General features: G+C 34.0%; 3 protein-coding genes across 4 annotated transcripts; 2 read left to right on the top strand and 1 right to left on the bottom strand.

The window, feature by feature from the left end:
* Nucleotides 1-2,306: 2,306 nt before the first annotated feature.
* On the top strand, nt 2,307-4,259 carry LOC133830515 (HVA22-like protein a). Its single transcript, XM_062260505.1, has 5 exons — nt 2,307-2,577; nt 2,705-2,731; nt 2,904-3,026; nt 3,297-3,540; nt 3,817-4,259. The coding sequence occupies exons 1-5, from the start codon at nt 2,516-2,518 to the stop codon at nt 3,859-3,861; spliced, it is 501 nt and encodes a 166-aa protein (XP_062116489.1). The 5' UTR covers nt 2,307-2,515; the 3' UTR covers nt 3,862-4,259.
* Nucleotides 4,260-11,451: 7,192 nt separating this feature from the next.
* Nucleotides 11,452-19,165, top strand: LOC133830514 (PH, RCC1 and FYVE domains-containing protein 1). The gene is made up of 10 exons (XM_062260504.1): nt 11,452-11,696; nt 12,059-12,167; nt 12,287-12,373; nt 12,986-13,075; nt 14,590-14,670; nt 15,332-15,517; nt 15,601-17,655; nt 18,099-18,245; nt 18,338-18,546; nt 18,707-19,165. The coding sequence occupies exons 2-9, from the start codon at nt 12,117-12,119 to the stop codon at nt 18,374-18,376; spliced, it is 2,736 nt and encodes a 911-aa protein (XP_062116488.1). The 5' UTR covers nt 11,452-11,696; nt 12,059-12,116; the 3' UTR covers nt 18,377-18,546; nt 18,707-19,165.
* Nucleotides 19,166-19,993: 828 nt separating this feature from the next.
* Nucleotides 19,994-23,587, bottom strand: LOC133830513 (microtubule-associated protein RP/EB family member 1B). Of its 2 annotated transcripts, none has more exons than XM_062260503.1 (8): nt 23,248-23,587; nt 22,088-22,156; nt 21,908-21,994; nt 21,379-21,485; nt 21,178-21,290; nt 20,971-21,047; nt 20,504-20,617; nt 19,994-20,418 (listed from the first exon to the last, which is right to left on the bottom strand). In XM_062260503.1, the coding sequence occupies exons 1-8, from the start codon at nt 23,353-23,355 to the stop codon at nt 20,278-20,280; spliced, it is 816 nt and encodes a 271-aa protein (XP_062116487.1). In that variant the 5' UTR covers nt 23,356-23,587; the 3' UTR covers nt 19,994-20,277. The 2 variants fall into 2 exon arrangements, with proteins under 2 accessions (XP_062116487.1, XP_062116486.1); XM_062260502.1 differs by having other exon boundaries at nt 21,151-21,290; nt 23,248-23,575.
* Between the last annotated feature and the right edge of the window lie 4,266 nt (nt 23,588-27,853).

The following is a 27,853-nucleotide window of genomic DNA, read 5'->3' as shown; positions in this document are numbered from 1 at the left end:
TATTAATGTGTTGGATACCTTGTCACAAAGGTTCTTTGAGTTATATGGAGATGATGGTTTGGATGTTGTTATTAGAGAACATCTTGAGTTGGGAATGTGGATTATTCTAAGTGGAATTTATGGCTAACGGTGGATTGGAGGATAATATGGGTGCTCTTGACATAACTTTTTATGGCACTTTTAATGGAGTATTGTATGTGGATTTACAAATTTCTTGTGAGAAGCTTTAACCTTCTATCGTGAAGCCGCAAATGCTTGAATTGAAGCCACTTCCAGAGCATCTTAAATATGTGTACTTAGGAGAGAAGGAAGCACTACTGGCGATTATCACAAAGAATCTCAACCAAATTCAAGAACAACGATTCATAAGAGTGCTTTGGGATTACAAAACAACGATTGAGTGGACGATAGTGGATATTAAAGGTAGAAGCCCCACCATGTGCATGCATCATATTTTTCTTGTAGAGGTGTTAAAACCTACAAGGGAAGCTCAAAGGAGGTTAGATCCACCAATGATGGAAGGTGTGAAAAAAGAGATACTAAAGCTCCTTAGTATTGGTGTTATCAATCATATCTCGAATAGTAAATGGGTAAGCCCGCTTCAAGTGGTGCCAAAGAAATCCAGTATCATCGTGGTCAAGCATGAAGAGAATGAACTAGTCCCAACTAGAGTTCAAACTGAATGGAGAGTATGCATTGACTACCGCAAGTTGAATTCTACAAGTCGCAAGGACCACTTTTCTTTGCCATTCATTGATCAAATGTTTGAAAGGTTAGTGGGGGCACTCTTATTATTGCTTCCTTGATGGTCATTCGGGGTATAATCAAATTGTCATTACTCCGGAAGATCAAGAGAAGACTACCTTCACATGACCCTTCTGTACTTTTGCTTTTCGACGTATGTCATTTGAGCTATGTAATGCTCCTGCGCACTTTTCAATGATATATGATTAGTATCTTTTTGGATTACATTAAGAGCGCCATAAAGGTTCTTATGGATTATTATAGTCTATAGTGATTCATTTGATAAGTGCCTTCACAACCTTACACTTGTGCTTCAACTTTGTATCAAAAGTAACATTGTGCTCAATTAGGAAAATGTCACTTCATGGTGAATCAATGTATAATTTTGGGTCATGTGATTTCAGTGAAATGTATTAAGGTTGATAAAGTCAAGATTGATCTTATTTGTTATTTACCACCTTCTACTAGAATGAGAGAGATGAGATTTTTCCTTGGTCATGCATAATTTTATTGAAGATTCATCAATGATTTCTCTAAAATAGTCACACCTCTATGTAAGCTTCTACAAAAAGATCTGGCATTTGATTTTGATGAAAAGTGTTTAGTAGCCTTTAACAAGTTGAAAGAGACTTTGACTTTACCTTTCATAATTCAACCACCTATTTGGGAGTTGTCATTTGAGATTATATGTGATGCAAGTGATTATGCGGCAGGAGTCGTCCTTAGGCAACGAGTTTGTAATGTTCCTCATGAAATTTATTATGTCTCTCGTACTCTTAATGATGCTCAACATGATGATTATTTTTTATTTGGAAAAGTTTTGGTCTTACTTGATGGAACTAAGCTAATTGTATATTTTTTTGGATTTAAAATAAATTTAAGTTTTTAAATAAAGACATTTATATTTCTTAATAATCTTTTATTTTAAATTGTATTTTTTAATTGTATTATACTATTTAAATATATATATATGTGATATTGACCAATAAAAGGGCAACATGTGTTGTCCTATTCAGCAACTAACAAAGCACTTAGAATGGGTAGTGACGGAAGGACCGAAATTGGCCTTTTGGGTAGTTTTAGTGCCAATTTTTGAGTTTGTATATATATTAGTAACTAAGTCAAAAGATGAAGTATTTATGTATCTTTTTTCTAAATATCTTAATAAATTATTAGTGAAATACAAATGATGATTAAGTTAACAGGAAAAAAAAGTAAAATAAGCTGTATTAATTTAACATTGATCTCTTCTAAATTACATAAACTTTTTGTGATCAACTAGTAATATGTTCATAATGCCTCTATTGTTTTTATAGATATGGCTTTTTTTATTATGCTCATCACCACCAATAATTATTACATAATCTTTGGACTGTAGTTGAGATGAGTCGGTCACCAAACCTTACCCAACAGAGTCAATCGTAACCTCCCAAGTCAAACTAATATGAGACCAAAAAAGTCTCTCGAGTGAGGGTGCACGGTACTCCCGATAGTAGGGGATCACTTCTCCATCTCCTTTCAATTCAACAATAGTTTAATGCTTATGCTTTTTGTACCTTTGTTTCCTCTGCTTTTAAACATACGCTTTTCTCTCTCTATTTCTTTCTCTGGTAGAGTAACGGTACCGAATCATAGCTGAGTTCTAGGCTCACAATAAGAAGCAAAACCCTAGCTCTAGCTTCTTCTGAACATTCAGTTTCAGATCAGAACCAGTTGAGAAGAAGAAGAAGAAGAAAACAGACAGACTAAGATACGCATTGAGAAACCGAAGATGGGATCTGGGGCTGGAAGTTTCCTCAAAGTGATTCTCAAAAACTTCGATGTTCTTGCTGGGTATTGATAAATTTTATGTTTTTTTTTTTTTTTGTAATTGAGCTTATTGCGATTCACAAGTAATAGTTTATGTTACATTTGTTTTGTTTTTATTTTTTGCTAATTTAATTTAAGCGTTTCTTTTCAGGCCTGTCGTTAGTCTTGTTTATCCTCTGTAAGTGGAAATCTAGCTCTTTTTCCTTTTTATTTTTCTTGTTCTTGTTTTTTGGTTTAGGTTGTAGTAATGAGTAATGGGTATTTTTCCTTTTCGGTTGATTATTTTACAGAGTTTGTGAATGTAATTTTGATTCATATTTATCTGGATTTGGAATTTTTTTGTGAGGCAGATATGCCTCAGTCAGGGCAATTGAGACCAAATCCCCTATTGATGATCAACAATGGCTTACTTATTGGGTTCTTTATTCCATGATTACCCTAATTGAGCTCACCTTTGCCAAAGTTATTGAATGGTAGACTTACTTTCTCTTTTCTCTTTTCTCTTTTCTCTTTTTCTTAGTTATTTGATCGTGTTGTATTTATATTGCAATATTTGAAATTTAAGTACTTAATTGGCTCTGTAAATTTTGTATAATTTCATATTTTTCTTAACAATTTTGCTCTGGTTCTGCTCTTGAATGGCCTCATAGCCATAAGTAGTATCAATATTTGTACAAAAATGTGAGAAGAGAAAAATCTTTGCTGGGTTTTCATTCTTTTAAACTTTTTCATGTTTATGGCAGGATCCCCATCTGGTCATATGCTAAGCTTATTGTCACCTGTTGGTTGGTTATACCCTACTTCAGTGGTGCAGCATATGTTTATGAACATTTTGTGAGACCTTTCTTTGTCAACCCTCACAGTATTAACATCTGGTATGTCCCAAGGAAGAAGGACGTCTTCAGTAAACCGGACGATATTTTAACTGCGGCCGAGAAATACATTGAAGAGAATGGACCTGATGCATTTGAAAAGATCATTCACCGGGTATTTCCTCTTCCAATGTGTGATAGTTCAATGGTTTTTAAAGGATCACAGATAATGTTAGACATGCTTTTTAAGTGTTATATATATAAATGATTAGTAGCTACTGCTTGTGATCGAAGAAAATCACTAATTAAACAGGTAGAAAATTATTGACTGGTCAATAAGTTCGAAATTTTCATGTAAAACTATGTGGCTTTCAATGATGATACATTGTATTTCTCCAGTTATAAGTAATCATCTTGAGGTTGGTTTGATGTGTTTGTTTTGCTTTTGCAGGCTGACAAGTCCCGATGGAATGATAATCACGCAATCTTTAGCTAGGACTATGGATGTCGAGCCAATATCCTGGGGGAGAAGAAAGGAAGTGCAGTGTTTATAAGTAAATATGATCCTTCTAAGGCATTTTGTCTGATCACATCTTCTGTTTTCGAAGGCTGCTTCATGTTCTTACTTTATTTTGTGTAATTATCATGTTTTGCCTTGTTTTGACAAATTTTAATATATATGTACAAAACTTTCTTGTGCTTCATAGTAGAATCACAAGGTTACTTTAACCCTTTATTTGCCTACTTGTTCTTTCTTCCCCTCAAGAACGACAAATGGTTTCACAATCTAGTTCATTTTTTTGGGTTTTCGTACAAGGAAATCCATCTTGTACGGGATAGACTTTTTAATTAGTTACTTGTTTTTAGTTATTTAGTTAAGCTAATTGTCTCTTATTTCTCATTTTGCAATTTATTATATTTTTTTGGAATAGTATCTTATATTAAGATTTTTATTAATATTCTGTTTTTAGATAAACGTTCATTTGATACCCTGTGTTTTATCGAAATACAAATTTGGTACTTTATGTTTTTGATAATTATCAATTAATTCTCTATTTGTAAAACCTGCATAGTTTGGTACCTTCGGTGGGATAAACTTTTTAATAATTTGAGATTACCCCTTATTTTAAACTAATAAAATAAAAACCAAAATAAAAATGATTTTTATAAATCAAAGAAATTAAAAATAAGATTTATAAAATTGAATCCTTAAAATAATTAGATTAAAAATAAAACAAAACAAAACAAAAAAAATGATTAAAAATTAAAAAACCAAAGTCAAAATCCCTCAACTCAAAAATATATATGCATTTTACCCTATTTCTTATGTTGTCGAACTAGAGGACATATTGGGGTTGGGGATGTGACAAAGACTTCGAGTCGGAGAAGGACGATCTAGTGGCTGAGAGAAGGACTTTGTGCGCCTGGGCTCGGGCTGGAGATGGCTTCATGCATGGTCTCATGAGATGGTGTGGCGACGATAAGGACTCCATGGACGTGGACGAGCTGTGTTTAGACGGGGACGGTGCTAAGCTTGGATGAAGGTGGAGCTTCAAATCTACTTCATTTTCAAATATGTTTTCTTAGAAATGGAAGGGCTTTAGATCTGATTAGTGGGTATCAAATCTTGGTTTTCTTACACAATCAATTTTTTTGGTTGAATTTCTTATACAAATCCTCTTGAACCTTGATTTGTGCGAATCTTCTCCATCTTCTCTCCATGATTAGTTTTTTTTCCTAAAAATATTACCTGTTTGTGATTTTGTGTTTGATAGAAAGAAAATGAACACTAATTTCTTTAACTTTTTATTTTGTGATTTTAGTTTTGAACATAGATTTGTGATAAATTTTATTTTGGACATGTTGGAAAAATTAAGTGAATGAGAAATTGATGCCTAAAATGGTAATTATAACGCCCTACTTCCTTAGAGTCATTACAAAGTGAGTTTAAAATGTGTCATTAATCCGCTAATCGAGGTTTTAGGTTAAAAGTATGACTAAACTGAGATAAAACTCGTTAAAATTCATTAAATATAAAACATTTGGTTATTCATTGAAACCTTAGAAAGTTTTACAGTTGGGATCCCGAAATTCAGTTTAGAAAATATATTACAGATCAAAATGTACACGTGGTCGACTTAGGCAACAAAACAACTATTACAGATCATTTTCCCAAAAATAACCCTAGCCGTGGAAGCAAGGTAGGCCGAATATGTACCCATCGCTCCACGCTTTCTGTACTCATGGTTGGTCAGCCTTTCCTTTGCCATTACCTGCACCATAGAGCACCCGTGAGCCGAAACCCAACAAGAAAACTAAACACAAAACAAATAACATATACATATTTATCAACAACATATAACAAAGGATAATATTAAAATATAATATTTTTAAAGTGATTGTTCTCGTTGTAATATTAAAATATAACAAAATTTGACTTTAATAGGTTTGCGACGCCAAAACTTGAATGAATATAATACAATTATTTATTTATTTTTTACAATACAAAATTTTCAAAACACTGTTAATATACTAATAAAAGATAAATGTCATTGTTGTACTTTGTTATTTATTTATTGTAGGCCCAACAACTTAGCCCATTAGTAAATACCCATATTCTTTGTACATGATCCAATATAGTTTTTATTCTTCTTAGTATATAAACTCTGCTTTGTCTTTGTAAAACGTAAATGGGTATCAATACACAGAAATCAATTATCTCCAATCTCTAAATATTTCATGGTATCAGAGCCATGGCTCCACAAAACTCACCTCCAACCTCACCCTCTTCTCAAGTTCAAACTAGTAACCCATCACAACAAAACACTCAAGCTAACCAAAATCTCAGTACCCAAAACCCACTCAACTTTCCTTCTATGAATCAATCATTCTCAGTAAAGCTAGATGAGGATAATTTTCTCATTTGGCAAAATCAACTTCTTAACATCATAATGGAAAATGGATTGGATAATTACATTGACGGAACAAATCCTTGTCCCCTAAAATTTCTCCAAACTGGAGATACAACAATAAACCTAGAATTTATCACTTGGCAGCGATACAATCGCTTGGTGATGAGTTGGTTCTATGCGTCATTGACTGAATTAATGCTTGGCCAAATTGTGAGCTACACTACAACTCAAGAGATCTGGGAGGCCCTAACAGAGATCTATTCTACCTCTTCAATGTCTCGTATAACAGAGATTCAAGGTAAGCTGCAAACATTGAAGAAGGACTCTCTTACTGCCTTGGAATACATTCAGAGGCTCAAAAGCTATTGCAACAGATTGACTGCTATTGGCGAACCCGTATCTCATAAGGACCAACTCGTCTACTTCCTCGGTGGTCTCAGAGCTGAATACAATTCGTTTGTGTCCCCATTGGTGAGTAGATCTGATCGTCCCTCAATGGAAACTGTGTTTAGCTTACTCCTTAGTTATGACTATCGTTTGGAAACCCAAAACAGTGTAGCACAATTGAGCTCCCTTCAAGCTAATTTTTCGAAATTAAGCAATGTTTCCAAACACTCTCAATCTTCTTACCTATCTCCACCAAAACCACCTCATAATCCTTACAACAAAATAAATCCAACTCGTCCTGCTCGTAATGGTGTTCCATATTCACCTAATGCTCCCAGACCTCCCTCCTCTTGGCCAAATTCCAACACCAGATCACCATCTCATCGCCTTACTTGCCAAATCTGTGGTAAACAAGGTCACACAACCAACATCTGTTACCATAGAACTAATCTCTCATATCAACCACAACCTCCTCGCAATTTCAATACCATGCTCAATCTGCAGCCACCAAACTCCACTACTGGTTTACTACCTTCCCTTGTACCACAGGCTTTCACTGGTTTATGGACTCAGGTGCAACTCATCACTTCACCCCTCAATATGAATTGATGAATTCAGCAGCTCCTTATCATGGCCAAGAGCAAGTGCAGGTTGGTGATGGTAAGTTTATTTCTATTTCTCATATTGGTCATGTAACTCTACCATCTAGATCTATTCCCCTTTCTCTTACTCATGTTTTTCACACTCCAGCTCTCAAAAACAACCTCATTAGTGTCTCTAAACTATGCAGTGATAATAATGCTCTCATTGAATTTCACCCACTTGTTTTTATGTCAAGGACCAGGCACCAAGGCTGTTCTCCTCACGGGTATCCTTGATCAAGGCCTATACAAAGTCATCACCCCCTCTGTGTCCTCTCTTTCGTTACACTCCACTCCTCAAGCTCATCACACCACTGTTCGCAATTTTCCTTTATGGCATCATCGTCTTGGACACCCCTCGTCACGAGTTATTTCTACTGTTTTTTATTTTTGCAATTTTCCGGAAAATTCTGTTTCACCTTTGAATTTTTGTAAGGATTGTCAATTGGCTAAGTCTCACCGACTGCCTTTTTCATTGTCATTTTCCAGAGCTACTGCTCCTTTTGAGTTAATTCACATTGAGATTTGGGGTCCATCCCCTGAAAAATCTATTACTAGAGTTCGATATTTTATCTTATTTATTGATGATTTTAGTATATTTTCTTGGCTTTATCACTTAAATACTCGGGATGAAGCATTTCCTACATTTTTACGTTTCAAAAATATGGTTGAAAAACAATTTGATGCACCCATAAAAAGAGTTCAAAGTGATTGGGGTGCGGAATTTCGATCTTTAAACTCTTTATTTTCGTCTGTTGGCATCCTCCATCAAGTTTCCTGTCCTCACACCCCTGAACAAAATGGGCGGGTCGAGTGTAAAAATAGACATGTCATTGAGGTTGGTTTAGCACATTTATCTCATGCTTCCGTCCCTTTACTTTACTGGCCTTATGATCTACCTTATAAATCGCTTACCTTCTCCTGTCCTAAATAATTCTAGTCCATACTACACTCTCTACAATAGACACCCTGATTATGCTCATCTCAAGGTATTTGGGTGCTCTTGTTTCCCATACCTTCGGCCCTACAATGCACATAAACTCCAATATCGCTCTAAGGAATGCATTTTCTTGGGTTATAGCTCTCAACATAAAGGGTATTTATGCTTGTCTCTTCCCACAGGTCGTATTTATATCTCTCGACATGTTGTGTTTCATGAAACTTCTTTTCCTTTTGCCTCCCCTTCTCCTTCCTCTTCTTCTTCTCCTTCTTCTTCCTCTACCTCCTTCATTCTTCCTTCTCTGGCTTCTTCTATTCCTCCTTCCTTCTCTATTCCTTCCTATTCTCTCGTGCCTTCCCCTGCCTCTATTTCCCCTGTTTTGCCACCTTCTCCTCCTACTCCTTTCGCTACATCTGCTTCTCCCTCATCCTCCTCCCCTTCCTTTCCTCCTACACTTCCTCCAGTGGTAGATTTATCTAATCAATCTGAGAAAAATGAAGCTCTTACTACTACCAATGTACACCCTATGCTCACTAGATCCAAAACGGGGTCACTTAAACCAAAGGCATTTGTTACTACTGTTTCTGAAAGTTTTTTTGAGCCTAACACTTATAAACAAGCTGCTCCAATTCCTCATTGGCAGCTTGCTATGCGTGATGAATTTTTAGCTTTGCAGAAAAATAAAACATGGCGTCTTGTGCCTCGTCCTCCCAATGTCAAACCGGTTGGCTGCAAATGGGTTTTCCGTGTCAAACTCAAGGCCGACGACACTCTTGATCGGTACAAGGCCCGTCTTGTAGCCAAAGGCTACCACCAAACGGCTTGCATTGATTACTTCGAAACTTTTAGTCCTGTCGTGCACCCAGCTACTATTCGGACGGTCTTGACACTTGCTCTTTCTGAATCATGGACCATTCGGCAACTCGATGTTCAAAATGCCTTCCTTCATGGTGAACTTCAAGAGACGGTCTATATGGGTCAACCTGATGGGTTCGCTGACCCTGACCTGCCTGACCATGTTTGCCTTTTGGAGAAGGCGCTCTATGGTCTCAAACAGTCACCCCGTGCATGGTACACCAAACTCAGTTCTTTCTTAATACAATGGGGTTTTGTAAATAGCAGTGTTGATTCCTCTATGTTTGTTTATCATGGGACTACTGCTACACTTATCCTTTTGATCTATGTGGATGATATTATCCTCACTGGCAGCAGTCATTCTCTTGTTGAATCTCTTCTCCAAGCTCTTAGTACCTCATTTTCTATTAAAGATCTTGGGCGTCTTCACTACTTTCTTGGAATCCAGGTTACTTACTCTTCTTCGGGCATCTTCTTAAATCAGTACAAGTATATTCAGGATTTTCTTCATAGAGCTGATATGCTTGATGGCAAACCTTATCACACACCTATGTCTTCTGCGTCTGTTCTTACTGCCTCCTCAGGTACTCCCCTTCCTGATGGCACCACTTACAGAAGCATAGTTTGTGCTTTGCATTATTGCACCATGACACGACCCGATATCGCTTTCGTTGTCAACCGCATATGCCAGTATATGCATTCTCCCACAGATCTTCATTGGCAAGCTGTTAAGTGCATTCTTCGCTATCTTAAAGGCTCCTTTACTTTGGGTCTTTCGCTTCAGCCTTGTTCTGATTATAATCTCATTTGTTAACACTGATGCTGACTGGGCCTCCTGCCCCGATGATCGTCGTAGTATCGGGGCCTACTGTGTCTTCCTCGGTCACAACTTAATTTCCTGGTCTTCTTCGAAACAGAAAGTAGTCTCTCGTTCTAGTACAAAATCTGAATTCCGTGCCTTGGCTATCAGTGTCACTGAAATTTCCTGGCTTGAGCTCCTCTTGCGTGACCTGCACATGAAGTCCTCTACACCACCTGTTCTTTTACGTGACAATCTCTCTGCCACTTACCTCACTGCCAATCCTGTGTTGCATTCTCGAACAAAACACGTCAACATCGACTTTCATTTCATTCGCGAACATGTCTCTTCCAAATCCCTTCTGGTTCGCCATACTCCTACTAAAGATCAACTGGCTGATTGTCTCACCAAAGCTCTGCCCTTACCAGATTTCTTCAATTGCACTCCAAACTCACAGTGCTCTCTCGCCCCATGAGTTTGCCAGGGGATGATAAAGGATAAATGTCATTGTTGTACTTTGTTATTTATGTATTATAGGCCCAACAACTTAGCCCATTAGTAAATACCCATATTCTTTGTACATGATCCAATATAGCTTTTATTTTTCAGAGTATATAAATTTTGTCTTCGTAAAACGTAAATGGGTATCAATAAACAGAAATCAATTCTCTCAAATCTCTAAATATTACACAGATATAGTTAAATTATTTCAATACAACATTACATCACTTGCAAATATATAAAGAAACTACACCTAAATTATATTAAAAGAGTAAAAATGACGACAATTTCGTAAATAAATTGAAAGTTTGTATTAAGATTAATGTTATAAAATATTTTAAGGTGCCCAAATATTACATAAGGTAATATTTTATTTGTGATTGAATAGTTATTCAATTTATTATAATTTAATAAGTAGCAAATATTCTAAAGTCTAAATCAAGTATAACTGGCATTACATGTGGTGTTGACGACACAACTCATATATTAGTCAAGAACTAAAAATAAGACATTAACCTAATCTTAATATTATTATATCATTAAAAAAATCAACTTCAATCAATGAAAATAACTCATCAGTAATTTTAGTAATTTTAAATGTAGACCTTATAGAAATCTCATCCAAAAAATTGTATTAAAAAAATAAAATAGAAAGAGAACAAAAAGAAAAATACAAAAAATTTAAGATCACCAAGAAGAAACCAGCCATAAATCATAAATATTAGAAAGATTAAAATCTACCAAACAAATGTAAGAACATTCTTAAAGAGTAAATTAAATTTCACATGAAAGAGAATAGAATGACTTTATTTATAGGCATGATGTAAAAATTAATATTTTAAGCTCATGGATGTTATAATTTACTTTTTTGAAAATATATAGTAGTTTTTTTTTAAAAAAAAAATTATGATGTCTGAATTCATAAGAATAATCAATTTTATTGCAAAGAAAAGAGAGAAATGAAGGAGGAAAATAACGGAAAATAACAGAAAAGAGAGCATATAATTGTAATTTGACTAGGACAAATGTCTTCAACACCAATAGTCGGTGACGTGGCTATATAACTGGACAAAACGACGGTTATAGAATTCTCAATTCTGGGAGGGAAAATTAACGAACGCTGAATGGGAAAGAGAGAGAAAGAGAAATGTACGTTAATGGCGGACGATAGTGCGATCTTCTTTTCTATTTAATTCCTTTTCCTCTGCGAACTGCCATTGTTGCGCCCTAATCTAATGAAGACGAAGCTCATTGATCGCCTTGTTATCATCTTTCGGAATTTGGATCACAGTTCAGGTTAACATTTTATCTATCTTCGTTCCTCTGTTTTTAACATCTTTGGAAAGAAAATGCAGACCAAAATAAGAATACAAGACTGAATAAATTGCATATTTACAAGTTTCGCTTAATTTTGTTTTACTTTGACTGGAAAGATTGAGCTACATTGCATATAGTTTGATTATATGTAACAATGTATTCCTCTTAATTTTAGGGCTTTATAATGTTTATCAAGTTGTATTTTGTCACCTCTTTGATAAGATTGGTGTAATTCATCCGAGGTCTCTATTGATGAAATATAACACATTCTTGTCATTAGTTATGAAATGAGCCAAATCTGCTTTGATTTTCATCTTACTGTAATTTTAATGTTCCTCTAGGTTGATGCGGTCCGAGGGGATTTTATTAGCAAGGGCTGGACTTGATTCTGCAACTTGAATGGCCGATCTGCAGAGGAATCGCCATTTTTTTGATAAAGACACCTCACAGGTAACTTGGCATATTAAATCTTTCACTTGTTATTACGAGAATCTTGAAATGTGCATGCAACCGGCTTTTGTTTTCATATTCAAAACTCCGAAAGAGTCAATGAATGTCCTTATGTGCAGGCCATTATAGCCCTGAAGAAAGGGGCACATTTGCTGAAGTTTGGGCGTAGGGGAACTCCAAAATTTTGCCCCTTCCGGCTTTCTAATGTGAGTTCAATTTAAATTTCAATGTCGGTTACATACGCATTTAGATTTGGCTTTTGTTGATTCACTATACCTTTTCAGTGTTAGTAACACTAAGAATCCAATTTTCAAGGGACAAAACAATCAGTACACTTTGCAAACACAAATATTAGATTTTAGGCAAACTTGTGTATGTTTTTGGTTGTAAAGAAAACATAATTTTGTTTTTATCTTGGAATTGAAAATTCTTTTATGTCATTTTTTCAATGTGATTTTATTAGGAAAAAAGTGTGAAACGCAGAAAGTGGTCGACAAAATTTGGCACAAGCTTGCATTGGCTTAATTCTGCTAAGCTTTACAATTATGACAGGATTGGGTTGGCATTTTGGAAGCTCGAGCATTTCTTGAGTTTTGCAAACTTCGATTTTACTCTTTTTCTACTCGAAAACTTTATTTTTAGTTGATTAAATGTATGTATATCCTCTTATTTGTGTAAATATGTAAACTTCTGCATGACCATATAGTGCATGTACTTGAATGTTTGCTTGTTACGTTTCTGCTTGACAACTTGACTGAGGAGACTGATATGTATGTAGGTTTATACCTATAACTCAAGTTCTTATATTATTGCTTCAGGATGAGAAATTGTTGATATGGTACCGACGGAAACATGAGAAACATCTTAAGCTAAGTCAAGTCTCAAAAATAATACCTGGACAGCGTACTGTAAGTTTGTCCCCGTATATATATCCTCTATATATATATATATATATATATGTATATATGAGAATTCTTCTACAGGGTTTCACTTTAAGCTCTGTAGCTATTTAGAGCATCCTGTAAATTTTCAGAAAATTCCGAATAATTTACAGTACCAAAAACTAGGTTCAAACATGTTGTTGCACACGTGACTAATTTTTTTTATGCGCGTGGAAAACATGTTTGAACCTAGTTTTCAATACTGTAAACTATTCGGAATTTTCTGAAAATTTGCAGGATGCTCTAAATAGCTACAATATACATGGTCATAAAAAAAAGTCGCGCCGAAAACTGTTCACGGGTCGAGAAACACTGAAAGCCCTTCCAGTAGGGCTTAAAGTGAAGCTCCTATAGAAGAATTGTCATATATATAAATATATATATCTTTTATATAAAAAATGTGTAGATAACAAAAAATTTTGGTTCTAAATGTTTTGTTAAATTTAACGAAATATTATAAATATTTAACGGAATATACCTTTAAAACTAACTTAAAAATATATATTTATTTATTATATTAATATAAATTCAAATATTATAAAATATCATTATTATAATAATATAATATGAGCCTACATATATAATAATTATATTAATATAAATCAAATATTATAAAATATCATTATTATAACTCTATATAATACAATACTAAAAATTTAATAATGTTATAAAATATTATTATCATAATAATATATAATCCTATTTTTTAATAATTATATTAATATAAATTAAATTATTATTATAATAATATTTAATACAAAACTAGAAATATAAATTTAAATATTATAAAATATCATTATAATAATATATAATGCATAATTTTTTTTTTTTTAAAATTATCATTTATGTTTAAAATGGTTATCATATTATATATATATATATTTAAAAAAAATTATAAACAATATTTTGGTTTAATTTTTTATTTAATATGTCTATGTCATTCTTTTATATATATAATATTATTTATTTATTTATTTGAAATTTATATGACAATGATACAAATTTAATAAATTATATAAATAAAACAAAGAAAACGTGCATTGCATATTGCTTGTATCTAGTATATATATATATATGAGGACACTCTTAGTGGTTACTACTCATAGATGAGTACTTAATATTAACCATTAGATTAAGATCAATAATACATATTTATAATTGTTAATTAATATTTCTAAACATAAATTGATATTTTCAAATTTTTAGAAAGACTACCTAATAACATGACAGTTACATATTTATTAAATAAAGAATAAAAAAATTTATTTAATATTTGTTCTCCATTCTTTGTTCATTATCGATTCATTCCTTTAATTCATTCCATAAAAAAAATATTCATTTTAAAATGAATGAGAATACTTAATGTGACTATTATATTTCCAACTAATATTTATTGATTGATTAATCAAAATCATCTATTTGTGGTAGATTTTAACGCATAAGCTTGAAACATTAACAAGAGAAAATTTTGTATTTTTCAGGCTGTATTTCAGCGCTATCCTCAGCCGGAAAAAGAATATCAATCATTCTCTCTGATATACAGTAACAGGTCCTTGGACTTGGTTAGTTCTTTTAAAATTTTCCCTCTTCCGATTTTACTCTTCTCACCTTGCTTTCAGCACCGTACTTACTGATGGTTCATCTGAGTTCTCTTTTAGTTTAGATGGTTTAATAAAATGTTTGTACACGTTTTCATAATGAATATTCTTGATTTAAACCAATATTGAGATCATGTCTTAAATCATTTGTTTCCTGGAAGACACAATAAAACTGTTTGGGCTAACCAATTAACTTTGTTATGTCAGAGTTATAATGTGTATCTTTTAATTTCTAGTCAGAGTAGCTCATTGGGTGTACAAGGGTTCGTTCTAGTTATTGGTGATGATAGTTTTTGAATGTCCATTTCGATCATATCTAATCTCTATAACATTGTTGAAGAGGTGGTTTAACTATTTTGCTGAATTTCACGGTTGGCTCGTTGACTTCATATATTAAGAATTGTCTTGAACAGATACTTCTGTCATAATCAATAAAGAATGGAAAATGCATGCTTGTATTTCCTTCTGTGTCTAGTGATTCTTCTTATGAAACCTTATACTCTTGACAGTAATACAATTAGTTTCCCCTGATATATACTTCAACTTCAGTAGTGTCAAAGTTCTCGATCGTAAGTTATTCCTTAACTTTGTTGCAATACCTTTAAAAAATGGTTGCACTGGACAGGTATGCAAGGACAAGGATGAAGCTGAACTCTGGCTTGCTGCTCTGAGGGCCTTGATTTCTCGGGATAACAGTCATTGGTGCAATGAAACAAGAAGCGAAAGTGGAACGATAGATGGTCCATATTACCCTATACAAAGAAAATCAACATCTGACCTGCCATGCAGTAGAAGTGATATAATTTACAAGGTTTTCCCTGTGATAATGTCATTGAAGATATTTTATCTTTGATTTCTGATCACCATTTTCTATCTCATAGATTTTTACAACAGGATGTAGAAGGCAGTCAAACTCTTTTGGTTCCATATGAGAAATCTCCTCAGAATAGTTTGGGAAAGGCTTTTTCTGAGGTCTTTTCATGCACTTCAGCAGGGAAGGCATACAATAGAGCTGATCCATTCGCAAAACATATCAGCTTGTTATCACCTGATGGGTTAGAAGACACCCAAAGTAGTACCTCAGCTACTGATACTTTTCGAAGTAGCGAATCCAGTGCCTTTAGTTCATCCAGCAAGGGATCTTTTTATGAAGACATTGATAACTTCAACGATGTTTATATTTGGGGTGAAGGAATTGGTGATGGGCTGTTGGGTGGTGGCATCCACAGAATTGGTACTACGGCTGTCAGAATGGATGCTTTGCTTCCAAGGACTCTGGAATCCACTGCTGTGCTTGATCCTTATTATATTGCTTGTGGGAGTCAGCACGCGATGTTAATCACCAAACAGAAGCAGCTCTTTAGTTGGGGTGAGGGTTCAGGTGGCAGGCTTGGGCATGGAGTAGAGGAAGATGTTTCTCATCCAAAGCTCATTGATGGTCTTGGTGGATCAAAGATTGAGCTAGTAGCTTGTGGGGAACTTCACACCTGTGCTGTAACAGTTTCAGGGGATTTATACACTTGGGGAGATGGTGCTCGTGATTTTTGTCTTCTCGGGTATGGAAATGAAGCCAGCCATTGGATACCAAAAAAACTAAGAGGCCAGGATTCTGCTCAAGTGTCATTTATCTCTTCTGGACCTTGGCATACAGCTTTTGTTACATCAGCAGGTCAGTTGTTTACATTTGGTGATGGAACTTTTGGTGCCCTTGGACATGGTGATTGTCGCAGCACAGCCGTCCCTAGGGAAGTAGAAACTTTGAAAGGACTGCGAACTGTGAGGGCATCTTGTGGTGTTTGGCACACTGCTGCAGTTGTAGAAGTTTCTACTGGAACTTCTTCTGGTTGTAATAGTAACGCTTCTGGGAAACTGTTTACTTGGGGAGATGGGGATAAAGGCCAACTTGGGCATGGTGATAAAATACATAGACTAACTCCATCTCGTGTAACTTTGTTAGATAAAGCAAACTTTTGCCAAGTGGCTTGTGGCCATATCATAACCATCGCTCTAACTACCTCAGGACAAGTTTATACAATGGGAACTGCTGATTTTGGACAACCTTGTGTTCATGAGAGTGTTAACAAGGGTCCTACTAAGGTTGAAGGTAATATCAAAAACAGATGCATCGAAGAGATAGCTTGTGGTTCTCATCATGTTGCAGTTTTGAGCACTAAAGCAGAGGTTTACACTTGGGGAAAGGGAAGAAACGGTCAACTAGGCCATGGAGACAATGAGGACAAGAAGAATCCTACACTTGTTAAAGCTTTGAAAGAGAAACAAGTAAAGAAAGTGGTGTGTGGCTCCAATTTTACGGCTGTCATCTGTCTTCACGAGTGGATGTCTGGTGCTGACCATTCCATATGTTCAGGTTGCCGCAATCCATTTGGCATCAGAAGAAAGCGACAGCACTGCTACAATTGTGGCCTTGTGTTCTGCAAAGCATGCAGCAGTAAGAAGTCTCTAAAAGCCGCTTTGGCTCCCAATACTATGAAACCTTATCATGTCTGTGATGATTGCTTTACTAAATTAATGAGGATCATTGAATTTGGGTCAAATTCAAGCAGAAGTTTCTCTCGGAATATTAGTGCAGTTTCTGAGAAAGGAACTCCAAAGCATGGACCTTTTCATCGACGCCTTGCTTCTTTTGACTCATCCAAACTGACTCTTAGCCCACAGATCAACAAGGGAAATTTCTGTCTCATTTCCAATGAATGTTATAACAGTGAATCAGCCTCAACATTTGAAAAACCAAAGTCTCACTCTCCTTCTATTCCTAGACCGAGATTGGTTCCTCGAGAAAAAGCTCTTTCTTCAAGAAGATCAAGTCCAGCTTGTTTAGAGTCAATTACTTCAACCCTTACTAGTCATGATCATTCAGAAATCACTATTGATGTTTCAAACCAAAAAGAAGAGGATATCTCTCAGGAAATAAATATATTAAGGGCACAGGTAAGTCTTGTTATGTTTCAAAAGTTCCATGCAAATTATGTCACACACTGCTATGAAGACCATGCAAAGTGACTGGAATATGCATGAAAAGAATAGAATAAATATAAATTTCATTACTTATCTCGCTCTAAATTGATCAAACTAAACATTACTAGTACTTTTAGTAGGCATACCGCATTCACTTGGCTTATCTCTATCGCATCTTTTGACACTGATCTCAATGATTGCTAGAAAATGGATGGATAGTCTTTTCTTCACACTACAATGTCTTGTATTATGATTTTCTGTTGTTAAAAAAGTTCGGCAATTTGAGGGCCATGTGTGAACAGACCTCTCTTACCGAAGTTCGTAGTAGATTTTCGGTCAGTCAAATTCCTTGGCAGGAAATGAAAATTTATGCTGTAATTAACTATAGCTAATTCAATTGGGAATGTGATATATAGGTAGAGGACCTTACCTGCAAATCTGAAAATTTAGAAGCAGAACTGATAAGGACATCAAGGCAGCTGAGAGATGCAACAGTGACAGCAGAGGAGGAAGCTGAGAAAACCAAAGCTGCAAAAGGAGTAATTAGATCTCTTGCTGCCAAGGTACATTTTATTTTTCTTGTTATGGTTATTTTGGATGTATCAACGTGTTGTTGCACTTTACATAACACATTCATCGACCCCTTATGTGGCAGCTGAAGAACATGGCTAAAAAGGTACCTCAAACTCAATAGTGCAAATGGAAATTGTTTATACCCTGGAACCAAGCCCCATTCTTTAAGTCCAAATTCTACTAGGTCATGAGCCATAGGCACATAGCAAGTCGAGAAAGAGTTAGATATTGAAGTACCAAAGCTTCTATTTATCCGGTGGGAGTGAAGAAACATCTCTGAAAATAGTTAAGGTATGCATGCTGAGTACTTGATCGAACAAACACCTTTATTATTTGACAAACTTTTAACAAGTGAAATCGTATATCTTTTTTATTCCACTTAAATGAAACCATTTATGATTTGACATACTAATTATTTCAATATTATGATCATGTAAAAAACATGAAACAGATTAAATCAGTGTCCAATCAGTTTTAGAACATCCAGGGGTGAGGTGTTATCTCTGTACGTGGGCCTTTTCTTTTTCTTTCACAGTAACAAAGTTTCAATCAAGAACAAGAAGAGAAATGATGGAAGAACAAGAACATGGCTATGGGGTTTGAGTGTCATAAACTCCAAGAGCATTAAAGGACTCATAAGTCTGAAGTCGGCCGTTTGCAAAATTTCAACCCTCTTCCCTTGTAATTGCAAGTTTCTCTTTGTTTGTCTAGTTGGTGAATCATTCAGTTGTAAAAAAGACTATGCAGTGGTAAATTTTTTAGAATATCCACTTCAAAATTGCCGAGACAATTCTTTATTTGGTTCTGATCCTCACAAAGTGAAGTCTTGCTGCGCCTGTTATAAGCTTGATTTTAATGCTTAATTGTTCATCTGGCTTCTTACTTCTTAGTTGTTACTAAAGACAACCAAACAAATTGGACACTTCATTTTTTTAAACTATAATATACATGTGGATTTAAGGCATAAGGCACTAAGAAAGAGTGGTTTTCTAATATAATTTTATTGTCTTCACGTAAATATGTTTTTTTATTAAAATGTTTGACTATATTATCAATTGATATGGCCCGAAGTAATTCAGAATAATTACTTATCATGTTTGTAATTACAGAATAACTATGTAATTTAAGATAATTGAGGAATCTCAATTACATTCTTCCATTCTCATAACCCAAGAGAACTTGGTATAATTACACTATGTAATTACTAATTAATATCAATTTTAAATAGTATTTATTACGTAATTATCACTTGACATCCTCACACTTTATATTTTAAAATATAATATAATTACTAAGACATAATTATTATTTTAGTAATTACTCGGTCGGCCTCAATTAATCAGTCGGCCTAGTAATTAGACCGTTGTTTCCAAACATGCCATTAATTTATGGTGTTTGAATACCATCCATATTATAGATTCAACGATCTATCTTACTTTAAATACTTCTTAACTAATTATAAAGCCAAAGGTTAAGTTAAACAGGCCATGGATAAAAAATAATGAGAAACTTTAATAGGTAATGAATTTTATGGCGCTTTCTCAGGCGGACATTTCTCAGCACTATCATCGCGTTTCCAATCTTATCCCCTTTGCATTTTTGGGCAGACTTGAAAGCTAAAACGGTTGTGAATGCTGAACTCTTTCTATCAATCTTTTATCATAATTTCAACATTACTTTTGGTATCCAAGCTTATTTAATAATCCTATCTAATTCCAAGAATTAAGCATTGAAATCATTTTCAAATAAAAGTTGAAGAAACTCTATTATTAATGTCACTCACTCACAGATTCAGTTGTCAAACATCTATCCAGCACAGCACATACATGGAGGAAAGCAAGAAAATACACTCTAAACAATCCTTCATCAAGATCTAGTGGTATTTCACAGTTGGATCAAAGCGAAGGATCACTGAATCTTCAAAATAAAGAAAGCTACAGGCATAGACCACTAGACCCTCTACTCCACCCTCAAGTTTGTTACTTACCCTTCATCAAAATGAAGTCGGCTCTTTAAGCCAATTTAAAGATCATTTTCCTTTTCTTCTTCTGTTTCAGGTTCGCCACCAGCATTCATCGACTGGTAAAGGTACTCCTGAGCCTCAGATAGAGCAGATTCCTTTGCATCAACAGCATAGAGGATCTTCTTCACTGCTACTGCCATCTGCACACAAAATACAGTAACCCATAAAACAAAATGTACTAAAAATGAGTAGGAAAACTGAACATTACCCTTCCAAGAATCTTACCGGGATATCCTCCAGTTCAGTACCCTGACAAAGTATTTCTATATCCCTCAGTTTTGCAAAGTAAAAATCTCTTTCCTTTTCCAAAACGTCGACAGAGAGTTTGAGATCAGTAATCTGCAAACAAAAGCATGCAAAAAGCATCTTTAAAATCAGATTAAAAGTACAAGGATAGATCTGCACACAAATCTATCACTCTAGGCTATCCAAAACAGATAAATGCAAGGAAATGCCTTCAACAGTGTATATTTAGCAAAAAAAGACTACACAGCAAAAGATAAAATAATAGAAATATGTTGCATGATAGTCCCTCTGTTTATTCCACTGACAATAAAAAAAATATACGCATATCCTGAAGCAATCATCCAAATACTAAAGGAAAGTAAGCATATAGCATTCTCACTAATATGATATAATGTAAGATATAATGGTGATAAAAAGGAAATGCGTTAGGAGACTAATATCAATGCCTCGTTGGATAAAGCCTGAATTTGACTGGAAGAATCAGCAGCAGCTGATGCTGGATAGGTTTTCCCTTGCTTTGGTCCTATTGCAATAAACATCAGAATACCATGAGTAGGGCAAAAATATCTAGAAATAAAATCAGGGGAGAAAAGAAATAAAAAAGAAAAACATGGGCGAAAGCTGACCAGAGGTTCTCAGGCCAGCAGCATCACCTGAGCTGGAGTTGTGTATGTTATTTGTTTGCAGTGACTTTGAGTTCTTCTGTGAACCTTTGGTATTCCGCTCCTTCCCACCCTTGACTCTCCTTTCAACAGGATTATAATTCCTTCAAGTAACATAAAACAAGTTTAAATAAAATACAGAAAATCATGAATTAGCACATAATGGTTTGGGATAAAAACAACAGAACATACTCGTTCATTATGCCACCATTTACAGAATCACAGTAGCGTTTAAGCCATTGTAAGAACTCCAAGTTGTCCAAAGGCCGGCCTTTAACAAGTCTGTTAACTTCAAGGTGCTAAAACAAAAGGAAAGAGCATTAAAAAGATTAATATTATTGAATATACAAAAGGGAGAGAGGGGACGGGAAGGGGACAGGGAGCGTGCTTGAAAAATTAGAAAAGATTGTTTACAAAGAATTCTTGATAGATGCCCAAGTCAATAGGTTCATTTAGGCTTGTTTACCACCAAGTACAGCACCAATGCAGGTGTTGTTTCCATCTTGGTAGGCATGAAACCAGGTTGGACAAAAATAGAGTTTATATAAACACACATGCTCAATAATATGATTTTCAGCAAACAATAAATTGCATGCAACTGTATATTTGTATGAATATATTGAAGGCAAGCATTCTTTAGCAATTAATACTTCATGAGGGGAACGCAAAAGAGAGAAAGAGAGATCACTATAAATACAAGAAGCAAAGAACTTGATAATACCTTCTCAATTTTCAGCTTGTTGAATACTTCCTGTAAGACCTTATAGTTTTGAATCATATCATATTCTGTCTTTGCATCAAAATTGACCTATAGTATACAAAGCATGTTAGAGAATACAATACATACAACTAACCACTAAAATATCAGATGTTACAAAACAAGACAGAATCATGTTCTTACCTTGTGCATTGGAACAACTCCTGGATAAGTCATGTCAATCATCTGACATTGCACAGCACCAGATGCAGCCTGAACACAATGTTAATGCCCCAATATGGATTAACATAAGAAGCACAAAATAAATCACTGGAAATTCGAAGTTAAATGCTGAAATTTGCATGATATGACCTGAGTCGTTATTAAGAAAAGGCCTACTGAGAAGTATCTTCACAATGACTACACGAAACATACAACATTGAATTCAAGAGTAGATGAGGTACATGGGATAGATATAAGGTCAAACAAAAACAAGTTCGGTTGCCATCCCAAGTCATCAAGGACCACTAACTATGGTAACTTACTATCACCTTCATTGTAACTAGCCAAACCTCTTGAGGGCCAAACAAACAAGTAAGAATCATTTGCCCATCATGCAATATCAGAGGAAAATTTACAATGTGACTGCTAACAGAACTTAGCTTCCGAAATGGGGAGTCATCAACTAATTCCAGAATTTTAGGAGTCCAAACTCTACTCCACACCAGAAGAACCATCCCGTTCAAATAGTGTTTTAGCATGCAATATAATCAACCAGCATAGCATCAACATAGATATAACATAAATTTACAACAGCACAATATTTACCAGCCGACAGAGCGCCCATGGATATGGCACCAATTACCAAGTTAAATGTAAATCAACATTATGTATTAGAGGCAAGAAACATTTGGAAAATAACGAATCAAAGAAGTTAATGCTTTCCAGATTTACCAAATTCATCCCCGCAGAATAACAATTTAGTCTAATGGATTAAAGGAAAATAACTCATAAAGAAGAAATCTCTACATTAGTAAATCAATATACAAATGTTCATAACTTCATTCCTCATATCTGCCAAAAAAAAAAAACACTTTATTCTTCACATCCTATCGGACAAGAGGAAAAACAAATAAGAAATGCAACCACAAAATCCATATAACGATGCATTACCTCTAAATGTGGCTAAAGATAAACAACGTATGAACTGAATAACAAAAGAGACAAAAGGGTAACCGAAAAAAGAACAATAGAAAAACGCTGATACAAGAAAACCCACGTCCAAGATCTTCCATTTTCAACACTCATTCATGCAGAGACCAAACAAATATGGGGATTTTAAGAGCGATTGAAAAGAAACCCACCTCTTCAATCCGAGAGAGATTGAGCTGAAGCCGATTGTTGATCCATGTAAGTATCTCATTCCTCCCAACGAAGTAAGCACTGTCCATCATCCCTATATTCGTCGCCATTTTCCCCTAAAATCCCAGAAACCCAATTCCGATTTCCCTTCCAAATTCAAAATTTCCGAAACGGAGAGATGGGAAATGCCCCCAAAATGTCGGTATATTAACGAGGTTTTTCTTTTAACTTTTTTTTTTTTGAGCTATTAAGGAAAATAATACTCAATCTAAGTGAACGGTGGGAGGTATTTAATGGAAAAAAAAAAAAATTATAATATAAAAATAGATATATTTTTTATAAAAAATAATAGTGTACCGAAACGGGGAGAAAAAGTTAAGTTGGTTGGATTTGCCAGGCAAAAAATTGGCACTCTAATAAGTCTTATTTATTGGATATATTTTTCGTTTGTAACCGAATTCTCTTATAGCCACTCAGTCTCTTTCAACTTCACTCTCCATCTTATTATTTTATATTTGTTGTTTTTGTCACTATGAACAATATTATTTTCACATTTAAGGATCAATCTCACTTTTGATTATGATTCTCAAAATGTTTTTATTTTGGTTTTCGAATTTTGTTTTGTTTTTAATAGATAGAACTTTGAACATTAAATGGGATTTCAATATTAGAAATGAAATGCCATTACATTACATAAATAATATGACATTAATTTTTTGCGACAAAAAAATATGACATTAATTTTTAGTTTTAATCACCCCATTTGAAATTATTTAACTAAAGCTAAAATCACTACCTTATGGCTAATTTTGAGTGCTATACTATTCTTTTGTCATAAAATAACAACAAATCACAAACCACAAATAATTTTAGGTGAGAGAAACATTATATTTTAGATTAAAAAAAATGAAATGATAAAAACACAAGAGGGACGGCTGGTCTTTATATATTTTTTTTGATATGACACTCGAAATTTCAGTTTATATTCTTGATGAAGCCTACTATTTAAAAAAAAAAAATAGGCATATTAAAAATTTTAAAATAATGTTATTTTTTAGTACTTTACTCAAAATACATTTACCATTTCTCCCCTCACTTTTCACTTTTCACTTCTCATTTTTCTCTTCTCTTTTATCTCTTCCATCTCTCTCTCTCTTAGTTCACTCTCTCTCACCTCGGACACCACCAACACCACCACCACACTAAATATTGTATTTCGAATAGATCTTAGCAAGATTTTTGGATTTTTTTTTTGCAAATTTTTTAGATCTGAAACTCTGAAATTTGCAGGTGTTCGATGGTGCTCAATGTCAGCTCTATGGGGTCTTCAAAATCATGATTTTTCATGAAAAAATGACTTTGTTCGATGCATTTCTTGCAAGAGACGTAATTTTTCATTTGGGTGTCCGTTTGGGGTGATTTTTTTTTTTTGATATTTTTTCAAGATCTACACGTTTAACATGCTCATATGCACATTTGTGAAGTGTAACGCTTGTAAAAAATAATACAAAAGTGCAAACATACTACATGTGTTAAGACATCTTTTGGTATGTTTTCAAGTTTTAAACTTCCAAAATGTGTATATGAGCATGTCAAACGTGTAGTCTTGAAAAAATACCCAAAATAAAAAAAAAACACCCCAAACAGACACTCGAGTGAAAAATTATGTCTCTTGCAAGAATCGCATCGAGCACCATCGAGCCACAGTCGAACCAATATCGAGCAAAGTCGTTTTTTATGAAAATTTTGATTTTGAAGGCCCTAGCAAATGGTTGCTCGATAGTGCTTGATGCCAGCTCGATGGGGCCTTCAAAATCAAGATTGTTCATGAAAAAATGACTTTGCTCGATGGTGGCTTGATGATGCTCGATGCGATTCTTGCACGAGATGTAATTTTTCACTCGGGTGTCCGTTTGGGGTGATTTTTTTCAAGATCTACACGTTTTACATACTCATGTGGGAAGTTTAAAACTTGAAAATATACTAAAACATATCTTAAACATGAGGTATGTTTTCATTTTTATATATTTTTTTCAAGTGTTACACTTCACAAATGTGCATATTAGCATGACAAACGTGTAGATCTTAAAAAAATACTCAAAAAAAAAAATCACCCGAAACGGACACCTGAGTGAAAAATTATGTTTCTTGCAAGAATTGCATCAAGCCACCATTGAGCTATTTTGAACGTCCCATCGAGCTGGCTTCAAGCACCATTGAGCAAGGTCAATTTTTTGCAGATTTCAAAGTTTCAGATCTAAAAAAAATCACAAAAAACCCAAAAATCATGCTCAGATATGTTCGAAATGTAGTATTTAGTGTCTTAAGTGAAATAAACATCTTTATATTTGAGAAATAATTAATTATCCATAAATTTATACTCAAAGAATCATCAAAATGTATGTTTCTTTGGGTATATTGTGTTTATCTCTACAAGGTGGTCGAAGTTATGGAGATTTTTCTGGTGTTGGTGGTGGCGTTGCTGCCGTGGGTGGCGGTGTCGTGAGGTGAGAGCGAATGAATAGAGAGAGAGAGAAGAGAGAAGAGAGAAGTGAGAAATGAGAAGTGAGGGGAAAATGACAAAAGTATGTTGAGTAGAGTGTCAAATAGTGACATTATTGTGAAATTTTTATTATGCCTTGTATAATTCTTAATTAGCAACCTCTATGATGCATAGAATGCGAAATTTGGCTTAGGGGGTTATGCTTATGAATTAAGCTAGACAAATGGAGTAGACAAATGGAGTGATTTTATGGCAATTTCTTATGTTTGTTGTATAATTTTATTTACATACACTTATTTTAGTATAATTTTATTGTTTGGTAGGGTAATTTACTAATTAATATTGGGGTGTTTACCAAACCTAAATTGAAACGACAAAGCTTTTATGGAATATATATTTTGCATTTATGTCTTGTACCCATTCATGGACAGAGCGTTTGGTGCATTGAACAAGTGGAAACCCCAAAATAAAATTGGAAAAAAAATGACTCACTAATAAAATAAAATAAAATTTATATTGAAGACTTCTTGAAGCGCATTAAATGTCCTCTCTCTTCTATTATTATTATCGAAGAGATTCAAACCAAAACTATTAAAAGTTAAAACAAAAATTTGTGGTCAGTGCCACCATGTTTAGCAATCATATTTTCCCTCCTAGTGAAAATTTTATGCTTGAATCTTTATTCTCTAAAAAATCATAAAAGAAAATATTTTTTTCTTCTAAGAACATGAGTGTGAAGATATTTTAACCAATAATGTTGCTCGAAAACATTTATAATTTACAATTTTTTTAGCAGTGAATAAAGGATGAAAATGTTATAAGACTCTTGGGATCGAAAATATATGTAGTTTATTTAATTTAAGAAAAATATAAAAAGAGAAGTTGTGCACATATATAATATGTATATGTTTTTTTAATAAATTTTAAGAAGAATAAATAATATTTTTGTTCCTGAACAATGATCGATTCAGATCATGCCTCATAATTATTCGCGATATTAAAAATTCTTCCGAACGATACACATTACTAAAACGTAAGACTTTTATTAGATTTTGTCATAGGTGGCTAACAGAATAATAATGTGACATTTTGTTGTGGATGTGACAATTCTATGGGTAGAATAATTAATAATTGTGCTTCTCAAACTTTGACCACAACAAAATCGTGTCTATTTTATTAAAAAAAATTAAAAATAATTACATAGTAAGGTGGCAGTATTTTTTAAAATAGTGAGTCTCAATTTTAATAAATAGTAAGGTGGCAGTATTTTTTAAAATAGTGAGTCTCAATTTTAATAAATGTGATTGACTAAACTAAACTATTACGTCAATGTGTGCAATGTTTAGGTACATATTTTATGTGTAATGTTTAGGTGTATATATCATTACTCTAAAAGAAATTCTTGTTTGCTTCATTATGTATTTTGCTTTACGTAGAGAGAAATTAATTACAGATAATTTCTTTAAACAAACTCCTAATTTGTTTAATTCAATCCTTAAAACAAGCTTTCTATCTATATGAAATAAATTGTTACAAAATAAATATTATTGAATACTGATTTATGCTCATCTACCCACGTACAACTTCAAATTTCACACTCACTCACCATTTCACACATATAATGAGAGAGAGAGAGAGTTGAGTTGAGTGCATATAACAATATATATATATATATATATATATATATATGAGAATTCTCTTATAAGGGTTTCACTTTAAGCCCTACTGGTAGGGTTCAGTGTTTTCGACCCGTGAATAATTTTTTACGCGATTTTTTTTATGACCGTATATATTGTACTTATTTAGAGCATCCTGCAAATTTTCAGAAAATTTCGAATAGTTTACAATACCGAAAACTAAGTTCAAACATATTATTGCACGCACGACTAATTTTTTTTATGCGCGTGGAAAGCAACATGTTTGAACCTAGTTTTCGGTATTGTAGACTATTTGAAATTTTCTGAAAATTTGCAGGATGCTCTAAACAACTACAATATACACGGTCATAAAAAAAATCGAGTCGAAAACTGTTCACGAGTCAAGAACACTAAAAGTTCTACCAGTAGGACTTAAAGTGAATTCCTATAAAAAAAAATTGTCATATA

Source organism: Humulus lupulus, chromosome 4, assembly GCF_963169125.1.
Source record: "Humulus lupulus chromosome 4, drHumLupu1.1, whole genome shotgun sequence".
NCBI classification, from domain to species: Eukaryota; Viridiplantae; Streptophyta; class Magnoliopsida; order Rosales; family Cannabaceae; genus Humulus; species Humulus lupulus.
Note: the sequence above shows the minus strand (reverse complement) of the source record. Positions and strands in the feature narration are given on the sequence as shown.

What these genes read in the sequence shown, in the direction of transcription:
- LOC133830515 (XM_062260505.1), top strand. Translation starts at nt 2,516, where the DNA reads ATGGGATCTGGGGCTGGAAGTTTCCTCAAAGTGATTCTCAAAAACTTC. An exon ending in AACTTCGATGTTCTTGCTGG is followed by an intron (nt 2,578 to 2,704) that starts GTATTGATAAAT and finishes GTTTCTTTTCAG; the next exon opens with GCCTGTCGTTAGTCTTGTTT. An exon ending in TTGAAAAGATCATTCACCGG is followed by an intron (nt 3,541 to 3,816) that starts GTATTTCCTCTT and finishes TTGCTTTTGCAG; the next exon opens with GCTGACAAGTCCCGATGGAA.
- LOC133830514 (XM_062260504.1), top strand. Translation starts at nt 12,117, where the DNA reads ATGGCCGATCTGCAGAGGAATCGCCATTTTTTTGATAAAGACACCTCA. An exon ending in TTGATAAAGACACCTCACAG is followed by an intron (nt 12,168 to 12,286) that starts GTAACTTGGCAT and finishes CCTTATGTGCAG; the next exon opens with GCCATTATAGCCCTGAAGAA. An exon ending in GAAGTGATATAATTTACAAG is followed by an intron (nt 15,518 to 15,600) that starts GTTTTCCCTGTG and finishes TTTTTACAACAG; the next exon opens with GATGTAGAAGGCAGTCAAAC.
- LOC133830513 (XM_062260502.1), bottom strand. Translation starts at nt 23,355, where the DNA reads ATGGCGACGAATATAGGGATGATGGACAGTGCTTACTTCGTTGGGAGG. An exon ending in TTCAGGCTTTATCCAACGAG is followed by an intron (nt 20,618 to 20,970) that starts GCATTGATATTA and finishes TTTTGTTTGCAG; the next exon opens with ATTACTGATCTCAAACTCTC. An exon ending in CTGAACTGGAGGATATCCCG is followed by an intron (nt 20,419 to 20,503) that starts GTAAGATTCTTG and finishes TTTTGTGTGCAG; the next exon opens with ATGGCAGTAGCAGTGAAGAA.